At 54.3% G+C, this 14,684-nt stretch overlaps 1 protein-coding gene across 1 annotated transcript; it reads left to right on the top strand.

Annotated features, from left to right (window-relative positions):
• The first annotated feature begins 8,946 nt into the window (after positions 1 to 8,946).
• On the top strand, positions 8,947 to 13,746 carry GM2A (ganglioside GM2 activator). The gene is made up of 4 exons (XM_064725169.1): positions 8,947 to 9,234; positions 11,009 to 11,161; positions 11,988 to 12,170; positions 12,284 to 13,746. The coding sequence occupies exons 1-4, from the start codon at positions 9,118 to 9,120 to the stop codon at positions 12,437 to 12,439; spliced, it is 609 nt and encodes a 202-aa protein (XP_064581239.1). The 5' UTR covers positions 8,947 to 9,117; the 3' UTR covers positions 12,440 to 13,746.
• The last annotated feature ends 938 nt before the right edge of the window (positions 13,747 to 14,684 follow it).

Raw genomic sequence — 14,684 nt, 5'->3', positions numbered from 1 at the left:
CACCGGGGGCAGGAGGGAGCGGGGCCGCGGTAACGCTGTGGGCGGGCTCGTAGAGGCGGGATCAGGGGGCGGGGCCGCGGTGGACGGGATTGCAAAGGCCGGGATGGCGGGAGTGGTGGGAAGGGCCGCGAGGTCCGAAGGGCTGGCTGGGCAGGGGGCGGGGCCGTGGGAGGCGGGACCGCAGGGGCCAGAGAGACTGCGGGTACCGGAGCCGTGGGGTCCGATGGGGAGGTGGGGGGCGTGCCCCGTTCTAGACTGGCAGCAGGGGCGGAGCTTGGCGGGGGAGCGGCTGCGGCCGGCTCCCTTGCAGTAAATAGCTCAGCCAGCGCCTTGCAAGCTCAGACCTGCCGCAAGGCAGCCACGGCCCAGCGGCAGATACAATTAAAGAGTTTATGTCCCCCTGTGTAAATAAAAAAATTCCTTAAAACAGTCGCGCTTTACGGCAGCTTTACGACAGTCGCGCTTTACGGCACCTTTTACGACAATCGCGCTTTACGGCGCCTTTTACGACAGTCGCGCTTTACGGCAGATTTACGACACTTTACGACAGTCGCGCTTTACGGCGCCGTTTACGACAGTCGAGCTTTACGGCACCTTTTACGGCAGTCGCGCTTTATGGCAGTTTTACGACAGTTGCGCTTTACGGCAGCTTTTATGACAGTCGCGCTTTACGACAGTCGCGCTTTACGGGACCTTTTACGACAGTCGCGTTTTACGACAGTCGCTCTTTACAGCAGTTTTACGACAGCCGCGCTTTATGGCACCGTTTACGACAGTCGTGCTTTACGGCACCTTTTACGACGCTTTACAACAGTCGCGCTTTACGGCACCCTGTTTTACGACGGTTGCGCTTTACGGCGCTTCACTTTACTGCACTGTATGGTTTGTGATTTTTTAATATCAAATGAATATAAAAATTATTAAATTTTTTTTAGTTTTAAAGCTTTTTTTTTTTAATTTAACTTTATTTTATTTGGACTTTCCAGACCAGGTCTGGCCCATGATTGTGGTGGTGTTTGAGGGTCCCCAGGACGAGGGAAAAGATGAGAACCTTGATGCTACTTTTCAAAAGGCTTATTGATTATTTTATGATTTCTATTATATTAAAATAAAATGAGATATTATGACTACACTAAAAATGCAAGGAGACATCAGAAAGCTTGAAAGGAATGAATAATAAAAACCTGGGACTGCTCACAGCCCAGACACAGCTGGACCATGATTGGTCATCGAGTAGAAACAATGCACAGAAGACCAATCCAAGGTGCTCCTGTTGCTAAACCATCTCCAGCCCACACTCCACAGCCAGCAGATCATTATTGATTCCATTTCTGTTGTAAGGCTTCTCAGGAGAAAAATCCCAGCAAAAGGATTTTCATCCAACATGTCAGTGCCAGGTGATGGCACAGGCAGCATCGGCTGGCCGAGGTCACCGTGTCATCCCTGCCAGCCCAGGTGTCACAGCAAGGAGGAGAGAGTTCACCCTGTGCTCACCCTACTATACAGAGCAATACGACACAAAACACATACTAACACAAGATGATAACCTTTTCCTATTTTCATTACATGTTGATTTATTGTTACAGGAAAGCCAAAACAACAAAAGCACACAGAAAACAATACTACCATAACCACCCCCTTCAGATTACACACAAACTCACCGTCCTTCTCATCACAACTGCTAAATTACAACCCAGCAAATATTGGTCCTTGGGAACGTGGCTCCCGGGAGGCACCAAAAAAATCATCCTGCCAGACGAAAACCCAAGTTCCTGGACAGTCCATGCCCAAACTTTGGCGATGAACGTTGCCTCGCAGACTGACCGGGACCAAGGGAAAAAACCACCCAGCCCTGGGGAAAAAAGCCAAAAACACCCGGCTGAGGATTTTTTATTCTAAATTTGCTTTTCAGGTTTGTCAACTCATTTATAAAAGTCACACACACAAGGTTAAATCCAGTCAGCATATGCTCACACACACAGAGATGAGCAGACACAGACACGTGCTCTCACACATGCTCACACACTCTTCCCACTTACATGCTCACTGCAGCCCTTACTCGAGACACTGAAGAATGTGCTTCAACACATCTTGTGGCTGACGCTCCTTGATGTCAAATGGCAGATTCTGGGGAAATCGGCAGCCTCGGGGACCTGTGAGACAACAGGAAGTGGTCAACAATTGGCTATCTGGCAGCTAGGATTTGTCCCCGCTCTGGACCAATAAATTTTCTGTCCAAAATCCCATAAATGACAGGTGAACAATAAAGTTTTTATAACTGTTCTACCTAACTGTGACTACGTGCCAGGGCAGGGCAGCTCCGATCATAAGTGGTACAATATAAGTATACAAAATATAAGCCGATGCATACAGTGCAAGTGTACATAGAGTGCAAGTAAACACAATATAAGGCGACGCACTTACATACAGTCTAAGTACATACAATGTAAGTACATACAGCACATCTTGTGTCTATCTAGGAATATCATCTAGAGTCCAGCAACACCCCACAAACTGCAAGTCCCTGGGACTTGTCCTATTGCAGCAGGCTATGTGGCAGGGCAGAGAAAAGGCAAAAGGGACCACAAAGACACACTAGGTAACATGATGCAGTGGACAACATAACATGGACTGGAACTGTTCTGCACTGCCTGCCTGAAAGCTGCCATCAAAAGTAGAACCTCTCCCTTTAGCTGTCCTAAGAGGCTCCTTAGAGAAGATTGCTTTTCCCTCTGCTAATTTTTAAATCTGTCCCAAGAATTCCCAACCTGCTACTCTCCCATCATCCCATCTCCAGGCCGTGGCCCCTGACTTATCTTTTGGAAGATCGGTAATGTAAATCCACATTGCACCTGAAATGAGTCTGCCTCAGAGGGCCCCGTGATCACCTGTTAGCCTTTTGGTCAGCTACAATAAAAAATAACAAAACCAATGTATGAGTTCAGTGTCATGTGGGCCAAATCCCAGCAAGTCAGCTACTTGCCCTCTCCTGAGTGTGCCTGGCTCCTTCAGGCTCCAGCTTCATCCTGATTCCAAGGCTGTGGCCGTTATTATGAGTGGCACCTGGGCTAGAGAAAGGCAAAGTTAAATGGCATTCCTGTGAGTGCAGTGGATGACCTTGTGTGCTGTAAGACATGTGGATGCCTCTGCTATGCTTCTGAAAAGCCGGGGGGGGGGGGCTCAAATAGACATGATTTCTCATCCTGTTGTCTTATAAGTAAAAATAAGAAAAATAAAAGCCTCCCAGGCAGTGTAAGGGTTAAGTGCATGCCAGGCTCACCCTTCTCTGAGATACTTGGTCCTACGGCACAGAAAAAAGTGCCCTGAAATGTAATTTTAAACCTTTAAAATGCTGAAAAAGGCAGAGCTTCCTTCCAGTGAACCCCTTAAAAAGAGGAAATGGGGCAGTTACCTCTACTGAAAGTAATACAATGGCAAATAAATAGCTCCTGCCCTTTAATTTACTCTCCTTAAGTATTGGGAAAAGAGGGGTTTTCCTCACTTTAAATCTCTCCAGTGATGAGAAAAGAGGGATTTTTCCCTCAGTTCAAACCCTTAAGATGGAGGGATAGGTGGGCTTCTCCCTCAATTTAGGCCTCAGGACAACAAAAAGGGGCGGCCACCCTTAATTCAAACCCATAAGAAACATTGTCAAGGTTTCCCCCTTCTATTTAAACTGGAAAATAATAGAAAATGGGGACTCCCTGTCAATTAACACCCCTCACAGCATAGAAAAGGCAGGATTCTTTCAAGTGAGACCATTAAAATTGCAGAGGAAGCCGAGTCCCTCCCAGTTTGAACACAAAAAACAATGGAAAAGGAAGCTTTTCCCCGTTTTTCTAAATCCTTTTTCTCCTAATAACCCCTCTCCTTTCTGGGAGTGCTGTGGAGGGTCTGGGGGCTCTGGGGAGGGACTGACACAGTAAAAGGGTAAAGTTGAAAGCCCTCTGCTGGAACACCACATGCTGCCTGGCCTGCTCAGATGCTGCCCCTTGGCAAAAAGGCTCTTCCCTTGGCATTTTCTCAAAGTGATGCTCCATGCCCAGGTGGATCTGGCTGCTCCCTAGTCCGTGCTGGATGCTCCAACCATAGTTCCTGGAGGGACACTTGGGATACCCCTGTTAGCCCCTCTGGACTAGCAGCTCCATGTGCAGGTGTGCCTGGGTAACCCTCTGAAAGCATCTCGTCACACGGGGGGCTGCTAGACCTTGGAGTGGGGGTTGAGGTGAAGAAAGGTCCTGTGAGGAGTTCCTTCCCCTACACAGCCCTTTGTCTGCCCCTTAAACCATGGGGTGCCAGACTTTCCTTTCTAAGGAAATTAACAGTCTTTTCACTCTGTGTGTCCATGGCCGAAACTGCAATTCAGCCTCCAAAACTGCAGAGAACAATTTCTCACAGACCACATCTGCCAACACTAACAACTCTTGCTGCCCTTGGAGTGCCACGTGCCTCCTGCGAACGAACATCGACACGCAGCAGGGGTGAGTTTGGTTTTACAGGGAAGAGGGCTGGTGCAGGGAAGAGAGCCGGACCCCTGCGTTGGAGGTGTCCCCTCCTGGGCGAGGAGAAAGGGGAACAGGAGCCCTGCACCAGGGCCAGGGTGGGAGCAGGACCAGCTGCTCAGGGGGCTGCCTCTGCTGAACCCACCCCAGCCCCCTTCAGAGTAGGGATGAGGGTGAGAAAGCAGAATCCATCTGCCTTTTGCCATCACCCCATCAAGTTTCAGCTTGTGTGGGGGTATTTGTGGACAAGTGGTGGGTTTGGGGTGTTGCTCCTGGCAGGAGCTCTGCTCTGGGGGTCGTCGTGCTGGCTGGAGAGGGTTTTGGTGTGATCCATATTGCCTGAGGGATTGCATCCTGACAACCCTTCCCTTGAGCATCCCACACACCCCAAATGCTGGGCCTGGAGCCAGGGTTCCTTTTCCAGGGGGAAATCCTAGATTTTGGAAGTGGGTCCTGAACACGTAGGGAAAAATACATGGATTTGAAAGTGTCCCATCTAAAAAATAATGTGAGGAAAGGTAGGTTCTTCCAAATGTTTTGATTTTGATTTTATTTTTAAAGGACATTTTAAAAATTATTATTTTTATACATTCCTGAATGACCACACATTGTGACCTGAAAACCCATTGGTGCTACCAGAACTGCTGAAATTGGAGTGTTTGAACCTGGTCACAAGGCCGTGCCTGCATGGAAACATTGCAAGATTTTTGTCAACAAGTTTCTATTCTGACATTTTCCAAATATCCCCTGGGAGAAGTCCAAGCAGCCTGCGGCTCTGGGGATGCCAGCACCTTGGCATTTTGCCTGGGCAGCGAGGGAGGAGTGGAGGTGCCTGGTCGTCCTGTCACGTTCGGCTTGGAGGTGTTTTTCTTGCCCTGGTAACCCTGGCACGGGAGGAAATTGTGAAACACCACTTGGATGGGAGGGTGGGGAAGGTGAGGGGCAGGTCCACACTGCCCCAAGTCTCCAGGGGACTGGTGGGACCAGTTGCCTGCGTCCTCTTGGGTGGCTGCTGCCAAACCTGAGTGAAATTTTGTGAGTCACAGAAGCTTCTGGCATCTGCTCCCACTGCTCAGAAACCACCGAGAGCTGAGAGCGTCTCAGTTCTTATCTCTCCCAGCACTTCAGAGTGGGGCAAGTCTCCTTCCCTGCATGAGAGTACTTATTTGGGCTGAGCAGATCGTTTGTGGGATAAAAGCACAAGGTGCTGTTCTCCACCTCTCCAGGGTTAATTAAAAATCCCGGTCCAGACTTCTGAGACTGAAGGCCTACAGGGGCAAGCACAAAGCACATGCAGATTTCCAGGCTGAATTTGCATCGCTGGAGCCTGGCTGCAAAGAGAAGCAACTGTGTGGGCAGCTGATGAGGAGCCTGTCCAGCTGCCATCACATCTTGCTGGTGCACAAAGGGCCAGTAGTTTGCACATGTGCTGGTGGAAATTTCAGCTTTTTACTGTGGGGTGCTGAGGGAGTGCTTGGGGATGCCCTCGTGCCACAAAGTGGGGCTCCTGGTAGGATTTTTCATGACGATGGTGGAGAAAAAACAGTTTGGTCACATCAGGCTAAGGCAGAGCTGGGGCTTGGGGATGTGCCTGTGCAGCAAGGCCAGCTGCAGCACCCCCATCCCCAGATCCCCAGCCTCTGCTGCAGGCTCTGCTGTGACAGCCCTGTGCTTCTAGATTGCTGCCTTTTGGCTGCCCAGACCATGTTACATCCTTCCTTCAGCCTGTGGGTGCACTTGTGAGGCTGCCTGCCAAAAGCCCTGCCTGTGCTACCCCAAATCTCTCTTATTCTAGCTTGATTTTAGCAGTTCCTCAGTTTCTCCAATCTTTCCTGTGGAAACTGCATGGGATATGTGCCTGCCAGACTGGTCTTTCATCTCAGCCCTGCTTTATCCTCCTCTGCTCCAATACACTGAAAACTTGCTCCCTTTTCAGGGCAGCACTTCAGTAGCCAGAAACTGTTCTGTTCAGCTGCTTTTAAGCAAAGCAGGGGGTTTCCATGGCATTGTAGGGGTAACCAGAGCACCCCAGGGATCTGGGGAGCAGAAGGGCCTGGAGAGTGCATGAGGCAGCCTGGAGAAAAAGGAGACTGTGGGAGTGAGGGAATTTCAAGCCATGCAAAGACAGGAAAATGAGTCCAGGAAAGCAGAGGTGGTGTGGTGCCCCCACCTGAGGCAGCTTCAGCTCATTTTGAAGTTTGCTCTAATGTCTTTTTTTGGTGTTATCTTGATCTCTCCCCAGGAATGACAGCAGCTGGAGACATCTCCAGGGCTTTGTCTAGAAAAGTGAGACAAGGAGGCTTTATCACATGCTCGGCTGAATTGCCGCAAATGGGATAACAGCTGGAAAGTCGAGGTAATTTGTACCAATGGTCATTTAAAGTGTTTGCCAAAGCTTTTGGATAAGAAAAGCATTTGTGCAAACTGCTTAAGTGTCTCTTGTGGCTCTCTCTCTGGTTCTAGCTGGTAAGGACTAGGCACAACAGGATGGGTACAAGGCAGTGTCAGTGCCAGCCTGGCATGGTCTGTTTGCAGAGTGGTTCTGTGAGTGCAGATGGGGTAATTATTTTTTTTTTCTTATTTGTATGTCTTATTTTCAGAAACCTAGTCTGGAAAAATTAAAAAAAAAAAGAGAGGTGGAGGATATTTTGCTGGAAGGTTTTTGGGTGATGAGCTGGCATGTGGTGATGCCTGATGGGTCCTGGTAGAGCTGCAGCCCAAGCAAGGGACAGAGAGTGGTCCTGCTTAAACCCTGCTCATCATTTGCCATCGGTTTGCTTTTGTAAATGAGAGGTAATGATGTTTCTGGCTGCTTTTCTTCAATGCAAATCTGAGGTGTTTAGCCAGGTCTGCTGAGACCTTGTGACTCAATTTTGCATGGGTGAGATAGCTGAAAAACTGTTTGAATTGGAGAAGTTCTCACATGTGTTGGAGCCCAAAAAAAGTCACAGGCTCTTTTAGTGGGGATTTAGGTCATACATGATTCTGCCTTGAGGTAGTGAAACGATTTCAAGTCATTCCTGTCCCTGCCAGTGCTTTTCCAAGCAAAAAGATGTGGGTTAACCTGTTCTTGCAGTCCTTTATTCTCTTTTTACCCCCATGGCAAAATGAAGTGGAAAAGGATGGGAAAGGGAAGTGAAACCTTCACTCACAATGGCTGTGAGAAGCAGAGAAGCATACGATACCAGTGGCTTGAGGTGAGGGGCTCTGCTCCCCTCCCAGCCCCAAACACAATGCTCCTTCTGTGTCCCCATGCATCCCTATCCTTATCCCTGTCCTCCGGCTGCTCCAGGGCCTCAAAGTGAAAGCCAATCCCAGGGAATAACTTTCCGCCCCGCTCCCGGCTGGGAGGTGCGGGCTATTTATGCCTCACCCCGGAGCCTCGGCCGTGGATCGGCGGCGCAGTTGTCGCTGCGGGCTCGGGGTGGGCAGCAGCACCCAGCGCGTCCCCTGCCTGCTCCCACGCCCTGCCGCACGCTGCCGCCCGGCCTCGCTGCTAAATAAGGACGGAAGGCTAAAAATAGAGCTGAGACGGAGCTTTGGACAAGGCAGGCAACCCTTCCCAGGGCTGGGAGCACTATGGGGAGGCCAAGCAGTGTCCGTGTGCGAGGCAGTGCAGAGCTGAATGTGGGGAAGGGTCTCACAAGTGGCTCCTGACCGTGCTGTGGCGGGGGGGGGAGGGCTGAGACCTGCCACACTTGTGTCCTGTGTGCTCAGCTGGCTCAGTCCCCTCCGCAGGATAAAAGCATCTGTCCACCAAAATATATGGGAAAATCCATGCTGCTGTGCCATCCTGATAGAGGGGTACCCGTGTGACCATTCCAGCATGATGGGGGTGCCTGGGGCAGCTCTGTCTGGAAAATGATCCGCAAACAAGGGGTAGGAAAGGAAGAGGGGATGATAAATCCAGCATTTTACATAGATGGGTGGTAAGAGTGCTGTGGCAAACTGCCCAGTCAGGGGCTACCCGATGCCAGCGTCCCCTCCCCCCTGCTCACACACATCGGGTGTGAGGGTCTCAAATATCTGAAATATCTCAAATATCTCTGCTCTTCAGCTGCCGCCTGCCCTGTGCCGAGCGCGGGGGGAGCGTGGGGGTCCCGGGTACTGCCCAGAGGGTACCGAGCCTCGCACAGCCGGGGCACCCCCGAGCGGGATGTGCGGAGAGCCGCAGCCCGGGGTGGAGGGTGGGTGGTGGGGAGGTGGTCGTGCTTCCCCATGGCAGCGGGGTGATGTGTGTGCCCCGGCGGGGTGGGTGCAGCTCCCGCCCCCCCGCTCCAGAGCCGGCTCTGGGATCCTGGGAAAGCGGCGCTTCCCGTCCCAGCATCCCTGCGAGTCCAGTCCTGCGCTTGGCAGCGAAACCGGGAAAGGGAGGGGAAAAAAAAAAAAAAGAGCAAAAGGGGAAGGGAAAATGTGAGCGTCCTCAGGGGAGGGAGTGGCATCGGGCGGTGGTGGGCCGGGCTCCGAGAGAGGGCTCGTCCCCTCTGCTCGGGGCTTCAAAGACCGGCCGCTGCCCGCCCGGTCCTGCCGAGGTGCCTGCCCTCCTCTCGCCTCCCCACCGCTCGGAGCAGCTCCCCGGACTCATCCCGGCCCGTTCCCGGCGCATTCCCGGAGGATGCTGTGCGCGGGGCTGGCGCTGGCGCTGTGCGCGCTGCAGCTCGTCCCGGCCGCGCTGGCCGGGCCGCAGCCGCCGCTGCTGGTGGAGCGCAGCGGGGCCCGGCGGCTCAGCAAGGTGAGCGGGGATCCCGCAGCCCTCGGGCTGCCGGAGGGCACTCGGCGGGGCGGAGAGGGGTAAGACTCCGTCATCCCGCTGGGATTGCAGGAGACCAGGAGCTTTTCCTATCCCGCTGGTGGGTGCGTGTTTGTGGCTGGGCAGGGGAGTGGGTCCATGGAACCCCGGAGCCCCGGAGCCCCCCGCGCTGGGAGCAGTGCTGGAGGTTGAGGGCAGCTCGGAGCAGGAGGGATCCAGTGTTTACAAACACTTCTCGACGCTGAAACCCAGCGGCCTCGTCCTTCGGCTGATCGTATCCCGGCTCTCATTTTGCTGCTCCATGAATCTTTTCCAGCCCAGGTTCTTCTTCCTTATTCCCACGGAGTTCTGGGTCTGGCTCATTAACACGCGCTGATTAAGACACAGCCAGTTACCACGTGTAACTCTCACGCGGTGTGAAGGGAAATATCGCAATTTATTTTCCAGGATTCCTGCGCTTGCCCGAGGGAAGGGGGAACCGGTTGGGAAGGCTGCAGGGGGCTCGGCGGGCAGCATTCTGCAGCCACGCACTGATGCTCAGCTCGCTGGAGCCTCTTTGCCCGCAGACTCTCGGGCTGGGGCCCCCCAGCTCTGGCTCAGTGTCGGGGTGCAGCCTACCCTTGTCCCGGCTTGTCCTGAGCCCTGTGTCCTGCCCTGGGCTGCTCCCGGCGGGCGAGCGGGATGTGGGATGGGCTGCTCGGCTGCGTGGGCTGCGCTGTGCCCGCTGGGGCTGCCGTGTGGCACCAGGCAATACAGCCTCCACCGGTTCTGCGGCTGCGAGCAGGCAGGAGAGCCCCGCGTCATGCCGTGGGGACATGGGATGCTCCAGCCAAACCTGCTCTGGGAGGGAGCTGGGGCTGGTCTCTGCCATTTGCCTCTGGCAGGTTCAGAAGTGGCTGTTCCAGACAAGTCTTGCTAGCCCTCCACCTTTGAACCAAAGTGTCTTTACTGGTGGTGGCTGGAGAGGTTGGTGGGACTTGTAGGGAACAGGGGAGATGTCCCAGAGTGACTCTTAACTCAGACCAGACACATAAGTGATGTCTCTCATTCGGGTAACATCTCCTTATGTGTGGATTTTCATTATCACATTAGGGCAATGCTGCTTGCTTGGCTCATTCGCACTCTGGATCAGGATTTGTACTCATTTGTAGCTCAGGGCCAGGTCCCTGGGGTGCATCAGGCAGAGGATGAGCACAGACACTCATCTGGTCCCTGAGTGTGATTCTTGCTCCTATGAGGAACTAGGTGGTGGAGCTGGTGGATGAGGGCTCACAAAGCAGGGCTGGTCCTGGATGAGGTGGGAGGCTGTGCCAATCTCACTGCCCCTCCAAGGGCATCCCCCCACACCCCTGCCCAGCATCCTGCTGGACAGTGCAGCCACCATCTGGTCCCAGCTTGCTCTGACCTGTCCTCACACACCTTGCTTGGTGCCGTTGGCATGAAGGATGCATCTTGCCTTGGTCACACGTCAGGTGTTTGGAGGCAGAGCTGAGGCAAGTTTGGAAATTGCAGTCTGGTAATCCTCTTTGGGTGTAAAGGACATGCAGAGGCACACAGACAGAGGGTTCTGCAATGTCCTCAGTCTTGGAGAGCTGGGAGTTCAAGAACAGTCATTTGAAGGGGCTGAAGGTCATTTTCTGGCTCTTTGTGAGCAGATGTTTGGCAGGGGTCAGAGGGGCAGCTCTGGATAAACCTCCTGCAAACACAAGGCAGGGCTTGCCCTGCCTCTAACTCCTCCTGTCCCTCGGTGCTGCAGGTTGGTGGCTTTGCCTGGGAGAACTGTGGTGACAAGAGGGACCCAGTGGTGCTGCAGAGCCTCTCCGTGGCGCCCGACCCCATCAGCATCCCGGGGAGCCTGCGTGTCAGCGCAGCTGTCAAGAGTGGCAAGACCATGGGCTCCCCTCTGAAGGTAAGTGCCAGATGTCCCTCTGTGTGGTGAGGGAGGGCAGAGCTTCCCCAAACCACTGGCAGCTGGGAAATGGGTACAGGAATGAGCAGCCCTTGGGGAGTGAGGTGCAGAGAGGTGCAGGGCTGAGTACACTGGGCTTTGTAAGCCAGAACAGGGCAGTGGGCATGGGGAGACCTGTTCAGCTGGAGCCTCCCAACCTTGTTCCTAGGGCAGAAACCACCTGAGTTGTTTCATGTCCTGGGGATGTATTGGCTCCAGGAGGGAGGTGAACCCCAAGTGCTGTGGGTGTTTCTGGATGTCACTGCAGCACTTGTTTTTCAGCAGCCAACCCAGCTGCTCCCTCCAAGGACATGGCACAGCGCTGCTCTGGGAGCCTTGGGCCATGCCAGCTGCCCTGCAACGCTTTTGGGGAGTTTTTTGGAATGAGACAGAACATGTCTCTTGTCCAGTGTGTGTGGGTTGTCTTGAACAATGCTATGGTGTCTGTTTGGGCCTGGGACTGTGGGGTGAGTGCTGGAGGAGTGAGGAGCCAGAGCTGCAGGATGGGAGCACCCTGGGAGTTTTGGGACAGGCAGAAGAGAGGGGAAGCAGGTGGGGATGTGAGGCGTGGGGTGGTGTTAGCTTAAGGGGTCAAACTGAGGTTGGAGGAACAGAAGCTGCAGGTTGAGAGGAACTGAAAGCCAGGAGGGGGAGGCAGGAGGGGGGTTTAGTGACCACATGGACATCCCAAGGATTGCATGATCAAGAGTGGAGGGAGTTGAGTTGGCTGGTGAGGAGCTGTGGGTGCCCCTGCTGGTTGTGCTGGTGCTGAACACCTTCCCTGCAGGCGGCGCTGGTGGTAGAGAAGGCACTGGGTGACCTCTGGATCCAGCTGCCCTGCATCGACCAGCTGGGCAGCTGCACCTACAATGACGTCTGCAGCATTCTGGATGAGCTCATCCCACCCGGCACACCCTGCCCGGAGCCCCTGCTGACCTATGGCATCCCCTGCCACTGCCCCTTCAAAGCGGTACGGCCGTGCCTCGCGGTGACACTGGCACTGCCACTGGGTGCCACTGTGCCCTCTGGTGCTGGGCTGGCCTTCTGGCTGACCTCTTGTCTGTCTGTCCCCTCTCTCCACAGGGCTCCTACTCCTTGCCAGCCAGCGATTTTGATGTGCCCGATGTGGAGCTCCCTTCCTGGATGACCAACGGCAACTACCGCGTGCGGGTGGTGGTCAGCAATGGCGGGGAGGAGCTCAGCTGTGTCAAACTGGCCTTCTCCCTGCACTCCCACTGAGGGGTGGGACACTGGCCCTCATATCCCTCCAGCTTGGTCCCCTGTCCCATCCCATCCTGTGCCAGCCCATCCCTGTGAGGTCCTTCCCTCCTGCTGTCAGGAGGAGGCACCTCCTGTCCTCCCCAGTGCCTCTTCCTCTGCTGCACCCAGAGAGGCCCCTTTGGCTGTTCTGCTGTCCCCAAACCCATCACCAGGGTATCTCCTGCCTGGACAGGGTGGCCTTGGAGCCTAACTCCAGCATGACCTGGGGTTGTTATTTTTTATCCAATTTCTTTTTTTTTTTTCTTATTCCTATCAGGGCAATTTTAGACAAAAACATTCCAGAGAAAAGCAGTATTTCTTGGATCAGTCCGTGGGGATGAGGGAGTGTTTGGGAGTGCTGGGGCAGGCTAGAGGGATGCAGCACTAGTTGCAGAGGGTTTTCCTGCTTCCCACCATCTCTGGCCAGAGCACAGGGCTGTTTTGCAGAAGTGTCCCTACCCCACACAGCAGCTTTGTACCTGCTGTTGCTGCATCCCTGTCCTGCATGGGGAACCAGCTTAGTGGCACGAGGCACCTGTGAAAGGCACCTCCCCATGCTCCTCTTGTGGCAAACAGGAACACCTGAGGATGGAAACCACCTGAGCCCCACATGGGCATTCCTACTTAGGGGGGACCAAGAGGCTGGTGATGCTCCCAGCAGCAGAAGAGGTTGCTGGTTGATGGCTGTGCTCACTCCAGAGGGGCACACAAGGCTGTGATGCACTGCTGGGGCACAGCCTGGCTGAGGATCAGTCACATTCATCTCATTTTTCCTCTGGGAGTGAGCCAAGGCAGGATGCTGCACTGGGACTGTCCTTCCCCAGTACTGGCAGAGGCACCCAAACACAGCAGCATCCTGAACATGGGATTACTGGGAGATGACCATGAAATCCACCAGCCTAGATCCTATTTTGGGGTGTCCTGGCCATGGCTGGGGACTGTCCTTCTTGCTGCAGCTTTGGGCAGGGTATGAGCCTGTCATCACTCCCCTGTGCCAGGTGCCACCAGCCACCCACATCCCTTGCTGTCCCTGCCTGCTTGTGTTTTGTAGCCCCTCGACAGGGCTGGTCTTTTACAAGCACTTTATAGGCCTTAACTGCTGCGGGTGCTCCTCCACCACGCAGATGTGCTCCCACTGCCTTTCTGTGCCCTCTACTCGCTTTGTTTCACCCTCTGGCTTTGCCTGGAGAAGCACTAACCCTCTGCCCGTGCTCCCCTTCAGTGCCACGGCAGCAACCTCCTTTTGGGCAGGTTCTGCAGGTTCTTAATAAATCTTTTTACCAGGACGTGGAGCTGGTGCCTCTTGTTGCTGGGGGTGACCTGGAGGTGACATTTATTTCGCTGGGAATAGTGTGGATGTGGGTGTGAGCTGGGGGAAGTAGAGGTGGCGTGGTGGGGGTGACCTGGAGGTGACATTTATTTCACTGGGAATAGTGTGGGTGTAGGTGTGAGCTGGGGGAAGTGGAGGTGTTGTGGTGAGGACAGCAGTGGAGGATGCTGTGGCCAGTGGAGCTGAGCAGCCCCAAGGCCAGTTTCTGTGTGAGGAGCAGGGATCTGCAAACGCTGCTTTGTGATGTGGGGACACAGGGACACAGCCATGGCCCAAGGAGCCACAGCCCATGCTGGGGGCTTTGAGAGTGTCGCTCATCTGGGTGACCTTCTTTAACCCTGACATCTGCATGGCTCTGCAGGCTTTGCCCCAAGGCAAGGGGGATCACAGAAACACAGAATCAATGAGCTTAAAGAAGATCTCTGTGATCACCACCTCACTCTGTGAGTCCAACCCCTGACTGAGCACCACCATGTCCCCTTCACCATGGTGCTGAGTGCCATGTCCCATCATTCCTTAAACACCTCCCGGGATGGTGACTCCACCATCTCCCTGGGCAGTCTAATCACTCTCTCTGTGAAGAAGGCCCTCCTAAAGTCCAACATAAACATTCCCTGGTGCAGCTCAGCACCTTGTCCTCCTGTCATGGCGCTGGCTGCCTGGGAGCAGAGCCCGACGCCACACGGCTTCACCCCCCCTTCAGGGAGCTGTAGAGCGTGATAAAGCCACCCCCGAGCCTCCTGCAGGCCGAACAAGCTCAGTTCCCTCACAGTGCTGTGCTCCAGACCGCTGCCCAGCTCGGTTCCCATCCCGGGCCGCCCCTCGGGGGTTCGGCGCTGCCGCCTTTCCCCACAGCGGCCTCGGCGCCCGCCCGCCGCCAGGGGGCGCCACCGC

The sequence above is a fragment of the Zonotrichia leucophrys genome, chromosome 13 (assembly GCF_028769735.1).
Source record: "Zonotrichia leucophrys gambelii isolate GWCS_2022_RI chromosome 13, RI_Zleu_2.0, whole genome shotgun sequence".
Classification (NCBI taxonomy): Eukaryota; Metazoa; Chordata; class Aves; order Passeriformes; family Passerellidae; genus Zonotrichia; species Zonotrichia leucophrys.
Note: the sequence above shows the minus strand (reverse complement) of the source record. Positions and strands in the feature narration are given on the sequence as shown.